This window comes from Alosa pseudoharengus, unplaced genomic scaffold (genome assembly GCF_046254945.1).
Source record: "Alosa pseudoharengus isolate Yale_2024_CS ecotype anadromous, Long Island Sound unplaced genomic scaffold, YU_APseudo_1.1 YU_APseudo_1.1_scf_23, whole genome shotgun sequence".
NCBI classification, from domain to species: domain Eukaryota; kingdom Metazoa; phylum Chordata; class Actinopteri; order Clupeiformes; family Clupeidae; genus Alosa; species Alosa pseudoharengus.
The window spans coordinates 22,736,552-22,763,171 of NW_027468685.1; the positions used below are offsets into that span (position 1 = coordinate 22,736,552).

Genomic DNA, 26,620 nt, shown 5'->3' on the forward strand with positions numbered 1-26,620 from the left:
TTAATCTCCCTTACGGTAGATCACACCTTTGGATGGCTAAACTGGGATGGGCAGGTGTGGGATGGAATAGTAGGCTATCTCAAATACGTGGGAGGGAAGATACTCAGTAGCAGCGCCAAGTGCCAGTCAACTGGCACACCAAAAGACATCACATGCAACTGTTATCAGAGTCATGCTTGAGTCAAGTAAATTACCACAATACAGAAAGAGCAGAGCACACTGCATGATACGAATGTCCTCAGATGAAATGTCATCAGGTCATATGTCATGACATATAAGTTGTGTGAGTAAGAGGAAGTGTTTTACCTCTATTGACACCAGGATGAGAGATGACTGGCTAGAAGGGTCAGTTCATTGGCTGATTTGTGAGAACGTTCAGTGTTAACCATCTTTGCTCTGAGCATGAAAGCAAGATGTAGGTTATAACAAAATTCCAAAATGTCACTCCATTTTGTGTGAGTGCTCCCAGTTCACTGGACACTACCCATTATCTTGGGCAGCCCTGGTATGCAATACATTCGTCTTTCTGCTGGTCCTGCGGTCCTCAAAACCTGACGGCAAATGCCAAGGGCAAATTTCAACCACCTGTATTCTAGTGTTTTCTTTCTGGTGGTAATTGTTTTGTGGTAGTTGATGGTGATTGTTTCTGGTAGGCTATATTATTATGACAAACAATAGAGCGGATTGATGAGAATGTGTTACAGTACTTTCCTGTGTATTAGCTGCATCACGTAAACCTCAGGACAGTGTTTTATGGAAATTTTAAAAACGTATTAACCGGTGCCTATTAGCCCAATTAATCAGAATCAGATCATGCTTTGATCACAAACAAGAATGAAAAAAGAAATGCATTCCCATGTATAGGCCACCTCCGCATAATAACCTCATAGCTGGAAGAAATTTTGCAAAATCAATGTATAAACCTCGGTTAATAGTCATGAAATTATGGTATCCAGCTAACTTTGAACATAGAACATACTAGTAAAACTTCTTTATTTCATCTCTCCTCATGAAAATGTTTTTTTTTTTTAACTCCCTCATTCTTATTTCCATTTTTGAATGTCTCCTGAAATCTAAGTTAGTGAGTTATGGGGTGGTAGGAAGAGCATGGTAGAGAGTTGTGGCCATGATTGCATGCTCAGGCACAGTGTTTAATATGCCTGTAGAAAGTTGACCTTTAATTTGGCATGTTCTCACAGATTCATGTGGAATGTGGGCTAATCCATCTAGGCCTTGAGGCTAGCAGGAGTGGCTGCTGAGGCAGGTGAGCAGACTAGGCTGTAGGATGGTGTGACCTTTTGGGGCACTACATGATCTATTCTGTAAAGAACAGAGAGTACAAAGCATTCTCATTTGACAAAATTGCCTTTATATCACTGAGCCCAATATCACTTCCAATTTGTTTGCAAAGATGTCATCATCGTCGTCGTCGTCGTCGTCGTCGTCATCGTCATCGTCATCGTCATCGTCAACATCATCGTCATCGTCATCATCAGTTTAAGTTTCTATTAAAAAGTAGATAGAAGTCATCTTTCCTAGTCAATTTAATTATTTTAAGATGTGTTCAGTGTCTGAAGTAAGTAAGTAAAGTGAAGTAACACTCCATAGCCCAAATCTCATATGCTCATCCTGTAGCTTCCTAAACTGTCAGCTGATGTTGCAGATTTGAATTTGTTTGAAAATTTCTCCCGAGCTACAAACCATGTTAAATGTATCAGGGTCGTTGAACCAGTTTTATGTCAATCCTTCCATAAAACACAAAGTGTTATGCTTAAATGCCCAAGAGGAGCATGAACGATACAATATGATATGATACTTTATTTGTCAGTTTGTGCTGAAATTCTTTTTGCATCTGTGGGCAGCTCATTTAAGGATAGGAGGACAGAAACAATACATACATGTAAGACATTTAGTAGCATCAATAGACAGGCATGTACTGTAGACATACATGTAGGACATAAAGCATCAACAGACAAACATGAAACTTAGCCACACATGACAGTATCAACAGACAAACATGAGACATAGCCACAAATGACAGTATCAAGCATGACAGAAGACAAAGCATACAAATATTACAAAGAGCAAACAAGCATTGTTTGAATCAACCAGTCAGTTTACAGTACACTTTCACTTATCAACTATAAAAACATAGGATCAACTCTATTGAACTCTCTCAGGATTATGTTTACAGTGAACATGTAAGTTGTTGGTAGGAATTTATGGCACATTTGAAAGACTGTTGATGAAGTCGCTCTTGCTAAATTTTAGTATTGTCTCAGTGTGGGCAGTTCTAGCCAGTGTTGCACCACAAACCACTAATTACTGAAAATCATTTTATGGCCCAGCAAGTTGGGACACATACAAGAGCTATCTAAAAGTAAAATATGCATAGTGTATATGGTCTCTGTTCTCTTAGTTGTACTTCAGTAAAACTACATAAAATGGAATATAAAACATAAAACAGTTTGCAAGGAGTACAGGGAGGGTACAAAACAGGGTGTCCCTAAACATAAAATCCTTAGCATGCATTACTTCTAAAATCTTTGTCTAACTAATTGTCTGGACTACCAGACAACTTTGTTACTCATGTGGAATTGCTCTCTTTTGTGTCTTTCCGTGCATTCATTAAGAACAAGACCGCCTTAATCCGTGTTGCTTTACAGCACACACGGTTTGGCAGTTTTTCTTTTGTTGTTGTTGTTAAAAAAGGAATTTGGTACAGTGACTACACTGTAATCATTCTTTCGTAATGCTCACATTTTGGCAGACACTGCACGATATGTTGCATTAAAGGTTATGTGAGTAGTGTGTGTGGAAAATGTGCAAGCAGTTGACCTTCAAAGAATGCAGCACTCCTATTAAAGCCTTAGCGTGATAGGTTTCATTCTACTGAACAGGTTTTGTTTTTGTGGAATTATTGTCTGATCTAACGTTTGTGAGTCATTTCTTACTTACTGGCCTTTCTCCCGCAAGGGGAGAAAGGCCAGGTTCACGCCCCACTCTCTCTCCTCAGAAAGTCTGCAACTCTTTGACTTTGACACAAGCCCTAGTCCGGGAAACCCAAGCATCCTGACGTATTGTAGGCTACCGTGTATTGAGAGTTGAATGAACTGGGTTGGGTAATGAGATGGGCTGGTGTCCATAATTAGAAGTTTTGGGGACGTGTTTGTCTAGGTGTGTGCATGTGTACGGGAAGTTAGACTTAGGAAATATGCTTAGATGTCATATGACAACTTTGATGATGTGACGTGCCATAGACTAGCCCATGTGTATGTGAAAGTTTGGTGTGTTAACTATTGCAGTGATTGCTTTTGCTGTTTGTCACTGTATGGACTGTAGCTCTCAAATCACTTTGAAGTAGCTTACAATTAAATATGTAACATTTGCTATTGTGCACAATGTATGATATGAGGAACAGGGTTTGAACAGAGACTTTCTAATGAGGAGACACAGCTCTCAAAGAATCTCCCATAGAAATGTATGGGGTTAGTTTGTAACGCAAACATGGCAGTCATCTGCACATATTCTGCCCCTTCCGCTGCCAAAAGTTGACATGGGAATACATTGTGCCAATGATGTGATCTCGCAGCTGGAGCGAGGTTGGTGTGTCGTGATTCGTGAAGCATTGCACACGCGCAGTTCTATCCGAAATAGATGCCCGATAAGTTCCCAAAAAGCATTGCAATATGGCCGCCGAGTGGAGGGACTTGCCTAAAAGGACTTTGTTTTGAAGACAAATTTGGTCTTCAAATGGGAGTATCAGACTATTGATGTGAGGACAGGAGGAGGAAAAAATTGACATCAGGTCCCATCATTCCTACAATAGAATGCAGTTTTATTCAACACAAATTAGGACATGTCATCTATTCTGATTGGATCATGTAAGACATAGGCCTGCTGTACATTCTTATTACATAAGACAAGTGTGTGTTATGTCTTATTGAACTAATCAGCAGGGCCTAAATGGAGAGGAGAGAAGATTATTTCCATCCATAGTCGTTTTGGACGGATTTCCAAAAAGTGAAGCATTGCTACTATCATCTCCAGAGACAGATAGAGAGACTGAAAAGATTCCATAAACGTGTCATAATAATTGTATTCACAGCAAAGCGGGTACAACCTAAGGGTAGACAGGAGAGATTGCATAACCATAACCTTGGCTCAGAAAACTGCCAAAACCTGATAGACAAAGAGATTAGCACTTTCTGTAAGTGCTTTAAATGTAATTACTGTTATTGATTGATTGATTGATTGTTGACCTTTCAGTTCATGCTGTTGTTCTTTTTCTCAGCTTTTTCTACTGCTTCTCTTTTTCTCTTATTATTTCCACTATTTTTCCATCTTCTGCACTCTTCTCTTCCACTCCACTGTTGCTCTATTTCTGACTATCATCTTTTCTTTCTCTCTCCCTGTCTCTCTCTCTCTCTCTCTCCATCTGCCTATATATTTACCTATCTACCTACTCGTCTGTCTAACTCTCTATTTGTTGATCGATTTTTGTCTTTCTCTCTGCAGGCCTATAATAATAGTCCATGGTGCAGCAGGTCCAACTGAATACCAGACATCTGCAGACACAACACACTCCTCCACCATGGAAGTGTCCAAAGCCACATTCTCCTTCAGCTCCTTCTCTACCCCCGAAACCAAAGACTTGTCCACATCGCAAGTCCCCAACACATACACCTTCAGCTCCTCATCTATACCCGAAAACAGAGATGGAAAACAGTGCTACAAAGTCTCCATCGCTGGCATTCCGGAGGCCCCAGAGCACACCGTACGCTACTTTGAACCAAGCTCCCCGACTGTGTCAAACAACGAGGCCTCGGACCGCTGGAAGACGCGCTACAGTTACCAGTACCGTCCGAACACAGGAACCGGAGCATTACCTCTCACCGAGACCCTAGACTACCATCAACAAGGAGTCTCTTCCCCCTCCTTCTCCTTCTACTCCCCCTCCACAGTCACCGATGCTCTCCCCCTGGAGCTGGCCCGTTACACCCCGCACCGGTTCACCTCCGAGGGAAGGGAGCAACCTGAGATGCAGCCAACCTCCCCTGCACTGCCAAGTTCCCCCGGCAACCAGAGGAGCTGGCTGAGCGACAGGGCTGAAGTCCAGCCCAGCGAGCCAGGTGGGAGGAGCTGGGCGGGGCCTGCGCTGACACCTGCAGGGGAGAGCGGCGCAGAGGGAGGGAGAGAGTCGGAGAGTGTGCTGGAGCGCGGAGGAGACAGAGCGTTATATTCAGGCTCCGACGTGCCTCTGTTCACTGATCGCAGCAGCAGCGGTGTTGGTCCTACCTCTCCGACCGTGCAGCCGGACGACTACAGCGGCGTGTTCAAGGCCACACTCGTGGAGATCACACCCTCCTCCTCCCCCACCTCCTCCTTCTCCTCCTCCTTCTCCTCCTCTTCCTTTTCCGCCGGCAGTGCCTCCTCCACTGCCATCAGCACAAGCCCTGTCAGTCCTCAGGAGCCAGTCTCCCCACACCTGGAGACTCTGATGGACACTCTGAAGACCATGGAGAAGACGTCCAGGGTGAGGAGCTCCCGCCTCAGCGGGGCGCCCTCGCTTCCCCCCATCAAGGAGGACATCCCGGACAGCCCCGCCAAGGAGCCGTCCACCGCCTCGAGCGTCCCCGCCAGCAGAACCTCCGACAGCAGCATGCTCTTCTCTTCCAATCTGAACGGCAACGTCCCGGTCAGCCTGCCGGCCAACCTGGGCCTGAACTGGAACACGACCAAGGACATGCGCTCGCCGCTGACCCTCATGAAGCTCCAGCAGCAGCAGATCGGCCACAACATGCCGCTCAGGGCCTCCACGGCGTCCAGCATCGTCATGCGCAGTTCCTCCTTCGGCGAGGAGGACGCCTCTCAGCTCCACCAGCTCAACCAGCTGAACGGCAACGGCGGGACGATGAGCCCCTCCAGGCTGGACAATAGCCTCATCTTCAGCTCCGGCTACCAGCCGCAGCAACATGCCTTCCAGTCCCAGCAGCAGGCCTTCCAGTCCATGGAGAACGGCCTGCACGCCCAGCGGTCACTCTTCCGCACGGGCTCACTCCCCGAGTCGGGCACCATGGGGGGCCACGAGCGCATTAGCTCGGCGCCGCTCGGCCTGGGGGCCATGCAGAGCGGCGGGCACCTGCAGGCCAACCACAACCTCAACACGTCACGCATCGAGCGCCTGTCCTTCCTCGCCTCGCCCGCCGGCTCCACCACCCTGGACGGGTACACTGACCGCATGAGCATGCCGCCGCAGCAGCTCAACACGCTGGCCGACATGCACATCGGCCTGGGCCAGGCCAGTCAGCAGGTGAACCCCCTGGACAGCAGGCATCACCTCAGCCTCCAGCGCAGCTACAGTACTGACAGCCCGCTGGGCTCCACTGTAGGATCGTCCTTCTTTAACGACGTCAACAACGGCCGTGGTCAGCAGGCTCACCAGCAGGTTCAGCCGGAGCCCGAGCCACCCAAGCAACCACCCCCCAAATACAGAGCCTTCCCTGATGCCTATGTAAGTCCAGTTCAAAACACAGTGTGTGTGTGTGTGTGTGTGTGTGTGTGTGTGTGTGTGTGTGTGTGTGTGTGTGTGTGTTTTGTCAGTGGGTATTTTGTTTGGTAGAAGTTGGACTTTTCAAGAACACAAGTGTGGGTTGTAAAAGTATGCAGGGAGAACCTTGACTGAGTGGCTCACTGAAAAGGAATGCAAAAGTTTCGGAGGAGGTGTCGTAGACCAATTATCAAATCCCTACTATGCTGGTCCCTGTCAACCAGGAAGTCATTGTGCAAATGTGTGTGTGTTTTTTTTCCGTCCATCTGTTGTCTGTTGCGATTTACATGAGTGAATGAGAGAAACAAAGTGAGAAGAGTGAAAATAGAAACAGAGAGAGAGAGAGAGAGAGAGAGAGAGAGAGAGAGAGAGAGAGAGAGAGAGAGAGAGAGAGAGAGAGAGAGAGAGAGAGAGCGTAGAAGCTCTTTGGTGTTTTAACTTTCCAGACGTTCTGCCCCTCCACCAGCTAACTCAGTCTCTGCTCTCCGACACTCGACACCTCTGTAAGGGCCGAACAGGCTTTCTGGTAACACTTCGGCTTGGCCACGTCACAATGAAGCCTGAGGGGCCGGGGTAGCATTACTGCCTCCCTCATGCAACATTCATGGCCCTCACACCCCCTGTGGGGATAGCAGTCCCAGCATGGCATTCCAGTTCTGGATGCATTCTAAATTCTGATTCTTTGGCTCTGTCCCCCATCCCTTTGCAAATGCCACCAAGCTTTTGCAAGTCAAATTTGAGATATTTACAGTGGCTATGTAGACAGTGAGGTTGGTCAACTGTAAAGGTTTGGTTAAGTAGGCAAAGTAAATGTTTTTTTTAGGGTGGATCAGTCATGAAGTTCCCATCATAACTACAAGCACATGGTAAATCACTCAGTTTATGACAGCATACACTTTAAATGAAGTATTTTGCTACTGGAGGCCCTAGTTCTTATTTAATGGTTTCCGTGGTGTAAAGGTAAGGATGTGTAATTTATGAGGCTTGCTGTCATTTCAAACAGCAATAGTAGTCTCCAACTGTTTATGTTCCAAAAGTGATTACAGTTGTCAGTTTTGTTTGATGTTCTACAGGCTATTAGAACAAAGCACATACTTGTACAGACACATTAAAGCTGGGATTTTTGGAACCACAATATATTTATCAGAGCCCTCTGGAATGTGATATCTTTGAGAACTGCAAGGTTGCCACGTGAATAATGATTATACAGGTGCACTGATATCATGCACTTGATGATTTCCCTTCCCTTGATACACACTGTATATTAATCCAATTGGTCATTGTCATTTATGTGTTAGTGAGGGGAATATGGGTGTGTATGCATACAGTATTTCTCTCTCTCTCTCTCTCTCTCTCTCTCTCTCTCTCTTTCTCTCTCTCTCTCTCTCTCTCTCTGTGTGTGTGCGTGTCTGTACTCAGGTGTGTTTGTGTGCATGTTTGTGTGACTTACTCAGTAGATCAGGTTTCTGTTTGTCTTTGATACCAGGTCAATGGTCACATCAGTCTGAGTTTGAGTATGCAGTCACTCGGACATTACAATAAAAAGTTCACCTGAGCAGAAAGGTAGCAAGGGATGGTGTGTGTGAGTGTGTGTGTGTGTGTGTGTATGTGTGTGTGTGTGTGTGTGTGTGTGTGTGTGTGTGTGTGTGTGTGTGTGTGTGTGAAAGAGAGGGGGGGGATGACAAATAATTATAGTTAGAAAGTGTTAGAGGCACAGAGAACTTACTGTGATTTTGTGAGAAAGATTGACAAAGTAAAAGAGAAAAAGTAAGAGAGAGAGAGTGATAGAGTAAATATTTTGTCCTCTAGGCCTTTTACAGCCATATCCGGCTCCCTGCCCCCTACTCTGCAGCTTGTCCGCGCCCTCAGAGTAAGATTACCATGTTCAAACAAAATTCTGGAGAACTACTGTAGAGCCCAGTGATTACCATTACAGCATAATACAGCCCACGTACAACAACATACAACACTGCTTCATCCATAGAGAACTAAAAGATATAGGGATACGAGGTATGGTGTCCCAGAAGGCCAATCTAAACGTGTCAAGTTGGCCTTTTCCAGGATCATGACGCAAGAGGACTTGGCATTTAATGGATTGTGATGGTTGGCAGACTCTGTGTGTGTTTTGAGTTCTTGAAAAAATTTTTCAAATCTGTCTTTCCCTATTTATCTGTCGAGTCCTGCTTTACCACACCCTTTCTTTTGTGTTTGTTCTCTCCTCTCATTATTTGGGAATGCGTGCCTAGCTGTGTGTGTGTGTGTGTGCGTGTGCGTGTGCGTGTGCGCATGATAGACAGATACATGTATGTGTCAAACGTGCGTTTCAGCATGCATATGTGACTATATGCGCATTCAAGTGCTGTGACTGGAACGTACTAAGCCCTAGGGGAGAGAGAGAGTACATTAGTGAGGATAAAACGATTATGGCATCTTTCCTCATGTGCCTTGCCCGCATGTTTGTTCAGTTTTCCCCATCATTTGACACATCTAGAGCACACCCATGCCCATAGGCACAACTGAGTACATAAGATGTCATGAAGCTGCTTCAAAAGGAAATGGGAGATGTACTTTATTCATGATTATAACTAAACATCTGAATACAATGAACTGATAAAAGTTGTTGGAGTAGTTGGTTGGAACATTTCTGGAGGTTATTTCATTATCACTGCATACGAATCTTTTGAGCTTGGCAGAAATGTTTAGACGCACTAGAAACCAGTTTTCTTGCTGTGAGAATGCCTTTAAGTAAAACTCGTCAGCAACATGTTAGCAAGCCTGTGGCCCTTGATGAACACAGGATAACAAGAAAACAAACTTAATTTTGCATAGCCAGACATCTGGGCTTTTTCATCTAGGAAAAAATATTAAAGGCCAGAAGAAACCAGTTTACCTAACAAAGAAAGGACACTAGGTAAAACCTAAGGGCGAGGAGAATTCATTTTTCTCTCTGTGATGAGAGCTGACCAGCTTTAGAGTACATCATTCCACATACCTTCAGAGATTACAGAACATGTTGCTGTAGTGGTATCTGACATCAACAGGTGCTCTGAGAGCGCTGCAAATGGCAGTAAAAGCTACTTAGAACTGCTCCTGGATTCTGTAGTCAAGGTGACATTTTTAAAGAGTCAGTCTACAAGTAGAAGTATAAACCACAAGTGGCATCTCACCTGACTGGCTGTGTGGCTCTTGCCACTGTCAACAACTCTCTGTCAGACTTGCTTTGAAGCTCTTGTCAGGAAACCAATGTGGACTGACTTGAGTTCCCAACATGTGTTTGGGAAATTTGCTCAAATGTTTCGGATTGAAAGACTTCATGACCCTCCCAAACAGAGGATTTTCGGATGACCTCCCAGTGAAACACCAGAGAAGAGTTTATGTCCTTGGCTAAATTGTGGATAATCTGTAGTGTTGCTTTTGTTCCAGAGCAGTGTTTAGGACTAACATAGCAATGACTAACATGGCACAGTTACAGTTTTATTACTGAAGATGCCATAGTTAGACTTTCTGATTATGTAGTTGAGCTCAAGGATAGGCAAAACCATGTGTTGCAATCAGGGCTTACGACTTAGGATAATTGTTGTGTCTTGTTGTGTCATATTCTCATCAGGTTCTTTGACATGTTATGTAATTTGTTCCCATCAAGCTATCTAATGAGTACATCAGCAAATTAGGAAATAGGCTAAGCTTAAAGGGCCTGTAGCCTCCATGAAAGCATGATAACAAGAAACTATAATTAATACTGAATTTCCAGACATTCAGGGCTGCCAAGCTTGAAAACCGAACTGTCTCATGCTGTCATAATACCTGCCATTATCCTTTCCATTCTCCATGATAATTTCTCAACATGTCTGGGAAAGTGTCATGGTGCAGACCTTGAAAGGTACCATTAGCAATTCTAAGTGATTTCTAACCTTAACACTTTTTGCCACATTCAGTGAATACAATCCGCTAGCTCTCCATTCCATGAGTACACTGTAAAAAAAGACTGGTTTGGTATTGGATTCCACTCATAAACTAGCTGATGTTGTCATAGATGTGCATACTATTAGTGGGAGTCACTAATATATTCTCACTAAATATTCATCACCACAGCCATATTTTACTTTCACTCGAGCTGTTAGCTCTAGCTTGTTGCTGACACTCCATCTGTTACTTCAATGGAGGAATCTGACATGACCAGCCAAGCTATTTAAAAATGGCCTAATCTTGCCTACAAATCTGTTCATATTGCATAGAAGACAGTGAAGAATAAAAAATAGTCTTTTGATTTCTGTTAGAGTAAGGGTATTGGTTAGGGATAGTCTACAGAACAAGAGTTGAGCTTTATTGCAGATGAGAGCTATGTTTGGGCTTGTGGGTTAGTGAGAAAGTAGTTGAGAGTGAGGGACAGCTGACATGTATTTTTGCCACAGAAACCACTTTGACTTGTAGATGCTGAGATCACTGCTTAACATAAGGGAGCTCCGCAGAGGCCAACCAAGACAAAAGAGTGCCATTGCTGGAGTAGACTATGGCGGAATTGACTCTGTTTACTACTGGTAACAAGATACTGTAAGATAAGTAGCCTGACCACAGGAGACAATCAGAGCAGAGAGAGATACTGTAGCCAGATAGACACAGAGAAAAAGAGATACAGATAAAGTTGACTTCAGAACACATCTATTGATTTAATGATGTGTCAACTTACTTAGCGCCAAAGTGCTCAATGAAAACACATTCACATAAGCACTTACTGTATACAACATGTACACATATGTACAAAATAGTGCCTCGAAAGAAATGCATATATTTATGGGTGTTTGCTGAGGTGTGTAAAAGTGTGTTTTGCCTCATTGCTAGTTTGCCCAGGTGTAGAGACAGGATACGTACATGGGTGCTGTGGTATTTCTCTTGTCGTTTTGCTTCAACTGATGCAGAGGTAAAGGTCAGATATTTAGCAGACACACTTACGTCCAGAACGACTTACAAAAGGCATTCTGTAGTGGCCAGGAGACAAAACCTGTGGTGAGCTGCTTGGAAGACGGGATACTAACCGCTGTACTGGCAACAATACTGAGCAATTGATGCTTTGCACATTAAGGGCTGCCCACTGCTCTGGGTGTGTATGTGTGCTCCTAGAGTGTGTGTGTGTGTGCTCCTGGTGAGCTCACTGCTCTTAGTGTGTGTGTGTGTGTGTGTCTGTGTATGTGTGTACCCCCGGATAGATTAAACATAGAGGAGTTATGCAAGAATGAATTTCGCACCTTTTAGATTGGGTATAATCCTAGTAGTGGTGTGTACTCAGCTTATTTTGGTATTTTTTAGCCACTTTGAGTTCGAGCTTCATTGTTGGTTTCATTAAATGTAGAGGACAAATTTCTTTCAGGTCAAATAAAGTACCTTAACTTAACACATGGACCAATGTCAGATGCCAATGTCAATTAACGCCTCAGGACACACCAGACACACACAGACTCAAAGAGTATCTCATAGGTCAGCCTTGTGTTTATTTTGTCTGGTACTGTATGTCTGGTTTTATTACCTGAAAGGACCTTGTGTGCTACAGTTTTTCTCAGTAATTTTGGTTCATTTGTCAAGTCTGATCTGCAGCCTCGTGCATTTTCATCAGAAAATGTTTCCGGAGTCCGGAGTGAACTGTTATATTTTGCGAGGCTTTCTGACTATATTGTTCATAACAGTGACACAGGAATTTTCAGTTTGATGGCACTGACATGTTGACTGACATACATATTTGCTTTTAAGACATTAATTCAGCAACGTATGTGCTTTAGCAAGGAACCCACTGTGTGGTGCCGTTTCCACAAATTGTTTTGAGAAAATCATTTGCTGTTCCTAATTCAAGTTTGGTAAATTGCCTAACAAAACAATGTCCTATTTCATTAGGCAAGATGTTGTGACTGCAAACCTGTCCTCAACAGGTTTTTGAGCGGGTTTCAAATTGTGTGTAGCTTATTGTGTGTAGAATACTGGCATTATTAGGTGTAGCATAGTTCAGTAAATAGCACAACAGTGTATGTGCTTCTTCAGTTATAAAGTCAATATATGCTGTGCCAGTGTGGCTGCACAAACACTTCAGCATGCTATTCATGCTACCAAAGTCAACCAATTGTCTGCCGAAGCTTTCATGCAAAATGGATCATAAATGATATGAGATAATGTCACACTATCAGGGTTTGGCTTCTTAGAAAATAAAACAGTTTGAATCGTAGAACAGCTGAACAATGGAGTCATTCAAAACGAAGTGGTGAGACTGAGTTTAAACACCTGTCAGGACTCTATGTGTGTGAAAGCTCAAGGGCTCCTGCTGCTGTGTTTCCACATAATTACTCCTCTCTACATGCAGTAATCCATTCCCCAGACAGTATGTTCTCTCCCCCCCCCCCCACCCATAGGTACCTGTTCTATCTTACACCAGAACGGTACATTCTCTTTCATCAGTATGCAGTGCAAATTGTGATGCAGGTACAGTAGGTAGGTAGGTAGGTGTAAAGTGGGTTAATGACACTCCCATAATTAGTGATCCTCACGTCTAGCACTGTTCTGTTTTATTCAAATGATCTTTGTTTTGTTTAAATAAACAAAGCTCTTATGCAAGAGGATTAGGCCCTATATTTAATAGGGACTTAAATCAGTATGTTTTCTTGCTAACTGAAGCATTTCTCTCTTATTCTGTCCATAGCTCACCAAGGAGAAGGAACATGGCAAGCTCAACCCAAGGCCTGGGAAGGTGAGTGTCCTCTCGATTGGCCCCTTTATCAACAGAAAGATAGGGTCACTTTTTTCAGCTTTTCAAAGGATCTGTGGATCTGTGTAAATGTCTGTGAACTCAAGTGAATTAAAAGACGCAGTGCTGTCTTGCCTTGAGTTTGTGGCTTTTCACTGAAACTTTCCCAGAAGTGCCTGCAGGTAATCAGGTGTGTGTGTGCGTGCGCACGCGTGTGTGTGTATGTGTGTGTGTGTGTGAGAAAAAGAGAGATAAAAAGAGAGAGAGAAGGAGGGTGTGTTTGGAGCATGCAAGGGCAGAATGAACTGGTAAGAGAAATAATCCTGCACCATTCTTTCAAATGCAATCAACCAAATTAGCCAAACAAGCAGACCTACCTGTTCAGGGACTTCATGTTATACAAGTTGTCCATATGATAGCAGGTGTTACACATCACCATTGCTCTTTCGTTAAAGTCACGACACTCTCCACCTTACAAAATCTGGACTAACGAACAAAGCCATAACATTCCAGTGAATATCAGTGGGAAAGAATAACATAATCATCGCACAACGAAATGTCAAGCCTGCTATGGCATGTCAGTGGTAGGCCTCTGTACTTAGGGCCTGACATTTACTCTCCCAGCTCTCATCCCACTGGGTATAAGATTGCAGCCCGTAGGTCCTGTGAGAACAATGCTTCTGGAAGTTTCTCCGTTTTCACTTGGCCTCGGAAGGCACAAAGAAGCCCTTCTCTCAATGTCTACCCGTTTCTCTTTCTCTCTCTCTCTTTTTTGACTCTCTGACTCCCTTTCTTCTCCTCTCCACCCCTTCTTCCTTTGTCTTGATCCCTCACTCTCTCCCACTGTCATTGAGTAATGTTGTTCTCTTGTTCAGATAGCCCTTGTAGTAGTTATTATGATACAATAGGCCTACTTTATTAAGGACTAATCATAAAAAGAAACAGAGAAGTGTCTTTAAAAAAGGGAGGCATACTACTCTTACACACACACACACACACACACACACATACACACACACATACACACACACTCACACACACACACACACACACACACACACACACTCACATGCACATACCCACACACATACCCACACACATACACACACACACACACACACACATGCACACACACACACACACATGCACATACCCACTCACATCACACATTCTCCTGTTTTTTCTCTTCCTCACAGATGATCATATTTGACCAACCAGGCATGAGGGGTCAAAGGATTGAGGTGCGTGGGGATGTTGTGGATGCCACGGAATGGGAGTTCCCAGAGAGCATTTCCCTAAGAATAATCAGAGGAGGGTATGTACACACACACACACACACACACACACACACACACACACACACACACACACACACCACACATACTTCTGCAAAATTCCATCACTTTCCAAAGCGCCATCCGTCTGTCTCTGCTTGCCCATCATTAAAGCCTTCCTGCCATCATCACACCGTCAGTCAGCTCAAGGCAAAGTGTGCCTGGCATCACATAGAATGCTGGGCATCCTCCTTTAGGCCTCCACCCTCCTTAAGCACGACACAAATATTGGCAGGCGTTTCGGCACCCTTGGTGAAATCTGTTCTGCCAATGCAGAGAGGTGCACGGCTGCCCGCCTCAACGTGTTTCAGCTGGCTGAGTTACCGGGCGCTGTGCCAAATCTTTCCCCACGGTGCTTCAGAATCTAATATATAATATCATTACACCTGACACTCACACAGCAGCTTATCCTGGGTTATGTAACATGAAAACTCTACCAGTGTCAGATGCCAAGCAAAATAAGCATTTAGGCAAGAACTTTATTAGGTGACATATTTTCCATTACAAACGCTCACAATTCTGAAAAGGTGTACAACATGAAAACTAAAAGACTTCTTGTGTCTAGCAAACTTACAGTCTTGAAAGAATTTAGAATCTTTTAACATGCTCCAGTCTGCACAGAACCTTAGCAGGCTTTCTCTCTCTTCACTACTTCTGTCTCTATTTGATGTTCTCTCACTCAGATGGGTTTTATATGAGAAGCCCAGCTTTAAGGGGGAGAAGATCGCCCTTGATGAAGGGGACATCGAGACTCTGACAAACCCCTTCGACACACCAGACGAGGCCCACAAACAGAATGGACAGACACAAATAGAGAATGAGGAGACCAACGAAAAGCCCGAGGTCAAGAAGTTTGTTATTGGATCCATACGCAGAGCAGTCAGGGTAAGAGCATCAGTACTAACATACTTAATCACCAGTTGTCTTGAGCTAGATTGTTTTTACACATTTTAATTTCAACAGAGTTCATATCGAATTTAGTTTAGCTGACTGCACTGTCACAAGAGCACTAGTAATACAGCAGGTGAAACGTAAGATAGCTATAGAGCTCCCCCTAGTGGAACTATTTGGAAACACAGAATAGCCCTTCTGCAAGCGCAAAGCACTTCTAATTAGAGAAAAAGAGTCAGTGAAGTGATTTTTTTAGATCCTTACAACAAAAGCAGTAATGTTTGTGTGACTAACATTTTGATTTTATGGTCTAATGACAAAAGTGATGTGTACTACTTGACAGGACTACAGCGTCCCAGAGATCAGTCTGTTCCCAGAGGAGAATGCCGAAGGGAAAAAGGTGGTTTTCCGAGACACGTCGGAGGACGCCCGCATCTTTGGCTTCCCTATCAAAGCTAACTCAATCATCATCAATGCTGGCCTGTGAGTTTCTGCACTTGGCACAGGGGTGGTGGTAGCTTGGGGTTAAGGAGCTTGGCTAGCATGCAGTAGTCAGGAAAGTTGTGGATTCTAGTCCCGGCTTCCACCGTTGTGCCTTAAGTTGCTCTGAGGACAATTGCCCTTGTAATATAATACATATGGAAGTCGCTTTGGATAAAAGAGTTTGCTAATTGAATAAGTGTAAATGGGACAGACAGACCAACCATTAATGCTAACGGCCCATACATAACCAAATGCCATGATGTGATGGATTACGTGATGGATTACATGTAGCAGACTTGTGCAAAATTCCAGAATTGAATTGAAACTGGCTCTTAAATTCCAATTCAATTCTTGAATTTCACTTGCATTTCAATTGAGGTAGTAAACAGGAAGCAGAATTGCAATTCGAATTGTGCACAACCCTGACATGTAGATACCGGTACTGTGGTACAGGGGTGCCTTAATGACACGAGACATATCTATCAACCCTTATCTGAAATCTAGCTTTAGCATTTCATTTAGGCTCTTATAAATACATTTAGGAAGTGATGAGTGTTTTCCGCAGTCAAGAGTTGATTTTCCATGTGTGTGAATGTGTCTGTAAATACAGTCTGGTGAACCTTTTCCCTCTGTGTCCCACAGCTGGCTGGTCTATGCTGAGCCTTTCTTCCAGGGGATCCCCAGAGTCCTGGAGGTGGGGGGCTTCACGAACCCAGCCGCCTGGGGTGTCACACAGCCCTACGTGGGCTCCCTGCACCCCCTCAAAATTGTGAGTTCACACATTTCTGGTCTTGTACAGAGAACAAAACTATGTAGCATATAACATCCAATGTATTTGTTTCTTAAGATGAAATGTGACATAATCCACGGCTAACTGCTGCTATTCTTAAACAGCAACTCAGTGCCATTAATATGGATAAGAAAGTTGATGTGGTGCATTGGTGTAAAGTGTGTTTGAGCATTTCTGTTTTTTGTTTTGTTTTTTTATCAGGGAGAGCCAAGAGTGGAGAAACCAAATGAACCAAAGGTGAGAGCTCAAATATACCAGAACATCAAACAGAATAAATCAAGCCATTTCCCTCTTCCTTATCCAAAGCCTTCTCTGTGTGTGTCTGCAGCTGGTGCTCTATGATAAGGCCTACTTCACTGGGAGGTCTCGCGAGCTCTGCTCCTCAATGAGAGACTTCATGACGCGAGTGGACCGGCAGCAGACTGCCTTCATGTACAACGCTGGCTCCATCAAAGTAATTGGTGGCTGGTAAGTCTGTGTGTGTGCGTGTGCGTGTGTGTGTGTGTGTGTGTGTGTGTGTGTGTGTGTGTGTGTGTGTGTGTATGTGTATGTGTCTAACAATGGTAATAAAATAATATGGTTTGTGTTTGTATTTTATGTTGTATGCTAAATGTTCTCTCTCTCTCTCTCTGTCTCTCTCTGCCTGTCTCTCTCTCTCTGTCTGTCTGTCTGTCTCTCGTCAGCTGGGTGGGTTATGAGAAGGAAGGTTTTCGTGGGAAGCAGTACCTGCTGGAGGAGGGCGAGTACCAGGACTGGCGCGTGTGGGGAGGATGTGACGCCGAGCTACGCTCTGTTAGAATCATTCGAGCGGTAAGTTTCAACTAATACACACACACACACACACACACACACACACACACACACACACACACACACACACACACACACACATACACATACACACAAATACTATGTTACAGTTCCTCATATGTTTTTAATTAACTGAAATCAGTGTGAGCTGGTCATTAAATGTAGTTGTTTTATGCTAAAGCTAAGTAATTGCAAATTTCGAATGTTGTCATGCAGAACTTTTTTTTGATTGTATAAATGCTGAAAGAAGGTACAACTGCACAATGAAGAAATAACACAGTGTGTGATATTCTCTCTCTCTCTCTGTCTCTCTCTCTGTCTCTCTCTCTCTCCCCTCATGGTTGTACTCTCCGCAGGACCTGACTGACCCAGCTCTGGTGATGTATGAGTTACCAGACGAGCAGCTGGAGGAGCCGCAGGAGGAGCGCACCTTCGAGGTGACAGAGGCCATCCCAGATGTGGAGCTGTTTGGCTTCCGCATCACCACCCGCTCCATCCAAGTCCTCAGTGGAGCGTAAGTTGATGTGGATATATCATTAGCATTAACTAGAGCTGAAAACTAGCATACAGTATAAATCAGTAGATCTAACTAGAGCTGAAAACCACTGAAAACTAGCTACAAGAAGCTCTATGTAAGCTCTTTGGAGTTCAAGTGTATGTCTGTGTGTTTTTGATGTTGAAACATGAGGAGGCAGACCTTATTATCCTACAGTTAATTCAGCTTTATTGGTACGCTTCAGAAATCTAATATGTATTTTATCGTAAAACACATACGGGGGAAAAAATCCATAACTCTCAGGTACTTATATTCATACCTTGAATGTCTTCAGGTGGGTAGCCTACTCCCATGTGGACTTCTCAGGGAACCAGTATGTCCTGGAGAAGGGCTTCTACAACAACTGCGCTGACTGGGGAGCAGGTGATAACCGCATCTGCTCCCTCCAGCCCATTCTCATGGTGAGTGATGACAGATTCACAGAGAAAAAGCGTCAGACCCTATATAGAATGATGTCAATTCTGAAATCCATTGAGGCATATCTACTCTCTAAAGTATTGTGAACATCCAAACTAATATATAACACTACATGCACAATACCAGTGTGATAGACTGACAGCAGTGTCTGTATATTTCATTAGACTTGTATACCGGTACATAAAAGTGTAAGTAAGTAAGTAAGAGTTTATTTGTATAGTATATAGTGTTTTTTTGATGCACAGAGTGCAACAAAGGTGAAATGTAGTATATATCTGTAATTTTTAGGTTAACCTTAGAATGATTAAGTGGACAGTGTTTGAGAGCAACAGCTCTCGAGACATTCACAAGACACGCCATAAATCTGCAAACAGTCAACAGCTTAACTATGCAGACCTGCCTGTTACATTTTCAAAGCCTAAATACTGTATCAGATATGTACTCAAAAAGTCACAACTGAACTTGTCAAGTGGTACAAACTAACCATTGAACCTATTGAGAGCCACAAAATGTGAGCTTAAAGCAACCCAGTGCTATTGCCTTAAAATAACTCATGGTACACTGAATACAGAGAATGAAGTCTCTGACATTGTCAATGCATGCCCAGAATATATGATTGATATTTGATATTTGAAGTTCTGAAGAAAAATAAGTCATCACATCACCATCAACATATTGGTTTTACCAAAGACAATTTTGCAGCATTTTTAAACAACAAAAATACACACATATTAAAGTATTTTGATACAAAATACACAGCCATTTTTTTCAACCCAATAAAAGTACATTTGACAAAATACTACTTGAAATACGTATTTTAAATACATGCATCATAAATACATACAGCTTCCCTGCTTATGACAACTATGTGTTTTTTCTAGGCTCCATCGGACGGGCCAGGATACAGAAACGAGGTGAGTATCTAGTTCTTCGTTTGTTTATTTGTTTGTTTGTTTGTTTATTTCAGTTTACTATCCAACTATCAGACTTAGAAATAGATTGATTGTGTGCTCTTTTCATCTCAGGTTATGCTGTACTCAGACACGGACTTCCAAGGCAACTGTAAGCTGTGCAGTAAGAATGAAGAGACTCTGCCCGACAGCTTCATTGCCAAGTCCTGCAGAGTTGTGGGCAGCAGGTACAATAATGAACTCTAGCTCACTTAAAAACTGCCTTTCTTACAGAGAGGAACACATTTTATATTGACTTTTCACGAAAGCCATAGCAGTTTTATATGTAGCTTTGACTCTCCTGTGTTATACCAAAGTAACTGCAACTGATTTTGTATGATATTCTAAGCTAAGATCAACTATTCAGATATTATTTGATACCATGTTTTGCATTAGTTTCCATCACATTGTTACTGATTGGAATGGTATAAGTTGAGTGAAATGTTTTTATTTCAGTTGGGTCTTGTATGAAGGGCGTAGCCACAGTGGAAACCTCTACACAGTGTCTGAGGGAGATTACCCCAACTTAAACAGCATGGGATGCCCCCCACACTGCATCATACGCTCCATTAAGGCTGTGCCGGTGGTAAGTGTAAACACCTAGGCCTGTTTCTTAGCTTTGTGTGTGTGTGTGTGTGTGTGTTTGTGTGTGTGTGTGTGTGTGTGTGTGTGTGTGTAACTCTATTCTGTGATTCTTTCAGATGTTCGCGGTTCCTTCTATCTCTCTCTTTGGTCTTGAGTGCTTTGAAGGCCGGGAGATAACAGTAGATACGGAGGTGCTTAACCTGCTGGAGGAAGGTTTCAACAACCATGTGTTGTCAGTCAAGGTCAACAATGGATGGTGAGTGTGTGTTTTTGTATGTGTATGTGTGTGTGTGTGTGTGTGTGTGTGTGTGTGTGTGTGTGTGTGTGTTTCTCCATTTATTGTATTGTGAGAGTTCCTATGTCCTTGCAAGTGCGTGAGTTCTGGTTTTGTTGAATTGTACAGTTCACTTATCCTGACTTATATGATCTGACTGTACCATTCTGTCTGCTACAGCTGGGTGGTGTGTGAGCACAGTAACTATAGGGGGCGCCAGTTCCTCCTGGAACCCATTGAAGTCACCAGCTGGCAAAAATTCAGCGAACTCACCAGCGTTGGCTCCATGTACCCCATCCGTGAGGTAAAAATGTGTAGTAATGTGTAGTAATTAATGTGTGTGTGTGTGTGTGTGTGTGTGTATGTGTGTGTGTCTGTGTGTGTGTGTTTGAAGACACACCCTCTTTTTTCAGACCATTCTTGGCTGATGATTACGTGATTGTTTTTGAGCATGTCTTCCTTGTTTTCGTGTCCGATAGAAGCGGAGGTTCTTCCGGGTGAAGAACAAGGAGCGTGGCCATTATCTCTCCATCCAGGGTGGAGGGGAGGACATGAAGTCTGGCCGGGTGGTGGTGATGGAGGAGGTGGAGGGCATGAGTGACGTCTGGTACTACCACAATGGTCTCATTAAGAATAAGGTAGATGACTGTGATTGCAGAGGGAAGTTATTGGAGGATGTTAAAGACAGTGACCACTCAGAAATAGCTGTGATTTGTGGTCTGAAGTTTCAAACTCGTATATATGTAGAAGCTTTTTTTCAATGGTTAAAATGGTTAAGGCTAGCTAATTGGGAATATAAAGTAACTACTATGTAAGCAGAGTAGACTTCAGCTGTAACAGTTGTAAAAGTGTAAAAGCTTGAAGGATTTTAAACATCTCAGAGATAACTGTGATCTGCTCATCAGGAGACACAAGTGCTCAATCTGTATCTGTGTCACTAAAATGCAAAATATGTGCAAACTCCACCAATATGGCATCAGGGTTGGGTAGTAACGGTTTACATGTAATCTGGATTATGTAATCAGATTACAAAAATCAAGTAACTATAATCAGCCCAGATTACAATAAAAAAATGGTGTAATCAGATTACAGTTACATTGTTGGGGATTACCTGATTACATTTTATCATGCAAATAATGAAACTTTTTTATGATAGCCTAGCTATCTTTTAATTTGACAAGCTTCGGGCTTGCCGGTTCGATCCCCGACCAGTAGAAAAAATGTGGGCTCTCCCATGCCCACATCCACGGCTGAAGTGCTCTTGAGTAAGGCACCTAACCCCTCACTGATCCCCAAGCGCCGCTGTAGCAGACAGCTCACTGCTCCGGGTTGGTGTGTGCTTCACTTCACTGTGTACTGTGTGCTCTGTGTGCTTCCTAATTCACGGATTGGGATACCAAATTTCCCTCACGGGATCAAAAGAGTATCTATACTTACTCACTAACTTATTTACTATTGGGGCAGGTCTCTCGGCACACTGCCTGATCTTTTAATCTTAATGTAGCCTCTTGTTTTAGTGTTACCGTTTACTTTGTCACCAGGTCCCCCTGGTTGAAAAACATTCCAAAGGAATAATTTTCTCACCCCTACAATTGAAATGGACATGGTGTCATTCAATCTCAGGCCATGTCCCTGGGTCAGAAAAATCCAGCGAAAGCTAAATTAATTGTCCAGGTGTGCCCTTATAAATGTTAAGCTGAGTTGTGCATGTTTGGAGAATAGTGATCCATGATCACATCCATGATGACTAAGTGATCAATTTTGGGATGGGGTGAAAATTTCAACCACCAAAACACCCCCCCCAAAGTGGAGAATAGCTATAGAAATTAGTTTTGGGTGTTTTTCAGACAATGGGACCTGGTGACCTTAAAGTAAATGGTAACACTAAAACAAGGGGCTACATTAAGATTTTTGGAGGAAAAGATCAGTTAATTCACACAGGAATGCTTTACTCAGAGCAAAGAGATTTCTTAGATGTAATGAAATAATAAAGAGAAAAATAGAAGGAGAATTATTTCATCGATTCTGTGGTGGTGTCTTACTTAAGGGACACATTTATTTAAATAATCTAAAAGTAATCCTAAAGTAATCAGATTACGTTACATGTTTTTGGTAATCCAACTGATTACGTTACTGATTACAAAAATTGCCATGTAATTTGTAGTCAGTAATGGATTACATTTCAAAGTAATCTGACCCAACCCTGTATGGCATGAGCTGTAAGATGTGCTCTGATCCTAATTTTCCTGTTTCCCTCACTCTTTCTCTCTGCCTCTCTTTATCTATCTTTTGTCCCACCATCTCTTTCTTTCTCTGCGTGCCCTCCTTTCTCTCCCTCCTTCCCTCGCTCTCTCTGTCCCCCCCTCTACCCAACCCTCGCCTTCTGTCGCTCTCCTCTCCCCAGATGTCCTCCACCACGAGCCTGCAGGTGATGGGAACAGTGGAGCCAGGAGCGAAGGTGGTCCTGTGGAACGAGACCCGCACACCGGTCCAGATCTGGTCGATCAGCCTCAACGGAACCATCGTCAGCACCACCTTCCCTGGCATGGTGCTGGATATTAAAGGTGAGTACAACACCCAGCATACTGGCCTACATGAGTATCCTCTCAAATATAAAGCTTATATTTAGGGTAATAACAAGCAAGGTTATTGCACTGTTCAATCCCTGTACTATTTACGTTTGCACTACTACTATTGCACACACTCTACCATAGCACCTTATCATGGTCAATGCATCACATGGTCAGTTCATACCAGCAGGGCCGTCGCAAGGAGGGGAGTGGGGGGGGGGGGAGTGGAGGCGTCGCCTAGGTCCTAGGGTCTCGTCTGATAGGCTATGTGGGCTTGCCCTTCTATGAATTGAAAAAGACGTTACCTGCAAGCTGGCCTATAATTTCATTGCTGAGTTTGCGGCAATAAGCAAGAAAAGGTTTTTTTCTGAGTCAGGATATGTAATTTATTTGTCCAATGTTACAGACCAGTTTCCAGTGCACATCTTATCAACAGTTTGAAAGTCGTGTGTGTTTCTGCTCATTGACAAATAGCGTTCAGCACAATGACTCATGCCCAATTAATTTCCTGTTAAAGTGTTCGCCTTTCTTACACTAGTTTGGTTTCCGTTTGTACGAGATTTTGTGATGTAGCCTATTATAAACGGCCAGCATACCAGACCTTAGTCATACCAGACCTTTGTCTGATGTGAAGATCACTTCACATACCGGTACTCTTAAATCAGCATGATTCAGTGAATCTATTGTTTGCACTCTAGCCATTTATTAAATGACCTGTTAAATTATACCAAGGAAAAGGTTAACTTTTGTTAAATATTGTCCAATCATATCAGATGTTGTGCCAGTATCTTTCTGTGAGGATATGCTGTGTAATGCTAAGACACTCTTTTCTTTGTGTTTCTCTTCCCTAGGTGGCAAAGCGTATGACCGGGACCATGTGGTGATCAGGGAAGAGAGTGATGAACGGCTATGCCAACCCTGGGAGCTGGAGCTGTTGTGATGATGCCCCCCCCCCCTCGCCTCTTCCCCCCACACCCACACCTCTTTATAATGCCCCCTCCACCCTCACCACCACCACCCTACCCCCTCATTCTGCCCCGCTGAGCCAGCCTCCCTGCCAGTCCACTGCTCTCTATACTGCCCTGATGCTGATCAGTCCAGGCTCACGTCTCTTCCTGCATCTACCGTAACACTGTGAGTCAAGGACTTGTTGGCATCATGGGACTTCCTTTGCCAGAGTTAACCATGGAGTTTACTTTGTACTGTGTGACCCCCCCTCCTCCTCAGCCAGCTCTCAGGCTTGTGCTTTTCCACTCGGTTTCTTTATCTGAGTGAAGCATTCGGACAGAGACAGATATGGACTGGCAATCACCAAGAGTATAGCACTTATGGCAGTGGTGCTTTCAGAATTATTAACTGCATTACAAGACAAGACACAAACAGATACACAAACCAACATGCAAACACACACACACACACACACACACACACACACACACACACGCACACACACACACACACACACACACACACACACAAACACAAACAAACACACACACACACATACACACATACACACACACACACACACACACACACACACACACACAAGTAGCTCTCTATGCTCTGCCTCTTATGTGCAATGAGGAGAAGAGAGAGAAAGAAGGGATGACTCAGTATGTCTACAGTCTGTTGTTGCTGATTGCTTAGTGATTCCCTCTTCGGGGGATTTAATGACACTGACATTGCTGAGTGCACTGAGCAAGGAGATTGCCCTTCAACGGTCAAAAAGCGGTCTCTCATCTGTCTACTGCAGAGCCACCTTCCTAAGCCAGTGTCACTCTGAGATGCTTGGCTTGAAGGAGTTCTTTTTTTCTTCTTGGAGATTTATATTTATATGAAGCTTATATTTTTGTGGGGGTTTCCTTCCTCAGTATACAGTTACACAGAAATGAGTTAAAAACCTATTTTTCTGTCTTGTGTTGTTGAGGGGTTTGTGATGTTTTTTTATATATTGGTGTAGATTGTATGATGTTGATCTGTATGCTTTTTGTGGCGTTTCATTCGTTTTTTTCCCTCTACACAAAGTGACCTTATTCCTTTTGAGTTGCCTGACTGCTGCACTGCTTTTCTGTAACTTCTGGTCGTGTCTTTATTACGACACACTGTTAGGGCTAATCAGTTGTTCCTACCTAAGATACACATAAGAAATATACTAGTCCTGCAGTGCCCGACAGTTATCACCATATACGTCTGGAAACAACCGTGTTGGAATTTAGCATAAAAAGATGGAGAAACCAGATGACCTACCGAGTCTGAAATGCTGTATGTACTTTCCTAAGTCTTAAGATGGTGTACGTACCGCAACACTATGCAAGAATCTGCCACTTTTTGAGGGATGGTTTAATCAGGCCACTAGTTTAGGTATTATCTTCAAATTATTCATATTAGCCTACTGACTATCACCAAAATACACCAGTTAACATGTTAGCTTCTAGAAGTGCAAACAAGGCTCTGAGTGGTGTTTGCAAGGTTTTACATGCCTTTTATAGTCAGCATGCTAGTGAATTGTTGCATAGTGTTGCTTTAAAACAGGGGCACTGATTAAAACAAGCTCCATTTACGCTGTGCGCTTGCTCCTTCATGTCTCTCTTGGCCCCTGCACGGAGCTAGCCTTGTCAGCTATGGATTTCATGGTCTGGTCTTCTCTATATGTGTGATTTTGTGACAGGCTAATATAGCCTGGCCAATGTAAATCATAACATGCAAACAGACGTTACACCGAATTTACTTAATGGTGTAGTTATTGTGTAAATAAGATGGATATTAAGGACAACTGAGGTTAAGTGGGACCAAAGGTATTTTATTCTGCATATACTAAATGCCAAAAGTTTATATAAGTATTATTAGGGTCCTTGTCTTGGGAATGCAGAAAAGATTATATTCCAGTTTGATTATTACATTGTACATTCTACGTTGGAGTTGGGATGGCATTCCATATTTGAATAAAGACTAACACATTTTCACAGAATGTTTTTGTTTTGTTCAGTGTGATAGTACAGTGTAAGTTAATTGTGATCATTGTTACTGTAAATGTAACCACAATTTCTCACATCTCATCTAAATGGAACAAATATCAAAAAGTCAAACTCTCTGACATTCTAGCAGATAATTACTAAAGTGTTCTCTTGAACTGAATGATATTTAAGTGTGAATAGGGTAAAACAGACATATCATTCACAGGCCTAAAGAGACACATTTTGTTTGTGACACAACTTGTATTATTTGTACTGCATAGAGTCAAGAAAAGTTGAGTTATTCTATAACTAGCAAGTGAGACACAGCTACAGTTACTTTAAAGGCCTGTGTTTGTAAATATGTTCAGTCTTCTCTTCAAAGGCAATTCCAAAGACGTATTTTTAAATGTGCATTGTTCTTTTTCCCTCTGTTCCCTCATGGTGGTATGAGCAACAAGAGATTATCTGGTATGCGAGTACTCAGGTATCTGTGTCTATATGGGAAGTCTAAAATGCTGCTGTGGAGTGCTGACCAGTAGTTAAAGCTTTTTGAGGAGGATTTTTGCTTGATGAACAGAAGTCTGGCTTGTTCAAAGCTTGTTCAGAAAGAGAATAGAGAAATAGAGAGTGTTTGAATGGTTGTAAAGCCCCATGTCTGCTGGTGTGTACTGAGATGTACTTACCAACCAGGGTAGTATACTGCTTTGTTGCATCGCTGTATCTGGGAAT

The 26,620-nt window shown here is 43.1% G+C and overlaps 1 protein-coding gene across 1 annotated transcript in view; it reads left to right on the forward strand.

The window, feature by feature from the left end:
* The window catches only part of crybg2 (crystallin beta-gamma domain containing 2), a 54,551-nt gene extending 28,646 nt beyond the window's left edge, over nt 1–25,905 (forward strand). The window contains exons 4-22 of the mRNA XM_076302074.1: nt 4,519–6,514; nt 13,230–13,277; nt 14,471–14,589; nt 15,292–15,493; nt 15,843–15,982; nt 16,625–16,751; nt 16,974–17,009; nt 17,101–17,240; nt 17,456–17,582; nt 17,939–18,096; nt 18,413–18,539; nt 19,437–19,469; nt 19,581–19,693; nt 19,962–20,091; nt 20,207–20,346; nt 20,545–20,668; nt 20,844–21,002; nt 22,769–22,928; nt 23,786–25,905. Of these exons, the coding sequence (XP_076158189.1) occupies nt 4,519–6,514; nt 13,230–13,277; nt 14,471–14,589; nt 15,292–15,493; nt 15,843–15,982; nt 16,625–16,751; nt 16,974–17,009; nt 17,101–17,240; nt 17,456–17,582; nt 17,939–18,096; nt 18,413–18,539; nt 19,437–19,469; nt 19,581–19,693; nt 19,962–20,091; nt 20,207–20,346; nt 20,545–20,668; nt 20,844–21,002; nt 22,769–22,928; nt 23,786–23,874 (4,168 nt within the window). The 3' untranslated portion in view covers nt 23,875–25,905. The remainder of the gene's footprint in view (nt 1–4,518; nt 6,515–13,229; nt 13,278–14,470; nt 14,590–15,291; nt 15,494–15,842; nt 15,983–16,624; nt 16,752–16,973; nt 17,010–17,100; nt 17,241–17,455; nt 17,583–17,938; nt 18,097–18,412; nt 18,540–19,436; nt 19,470–19,580; nt 19,694–19,961; nt 20,092–20,206; nt 20,347–20,544; nt 20,669–20,843; nt 21,003–22,768; nt 22,929–23,785) is intronic.
* The last annotated feature ends 715 nt before the right edge of the window (nt 25,906–26,620 follow it).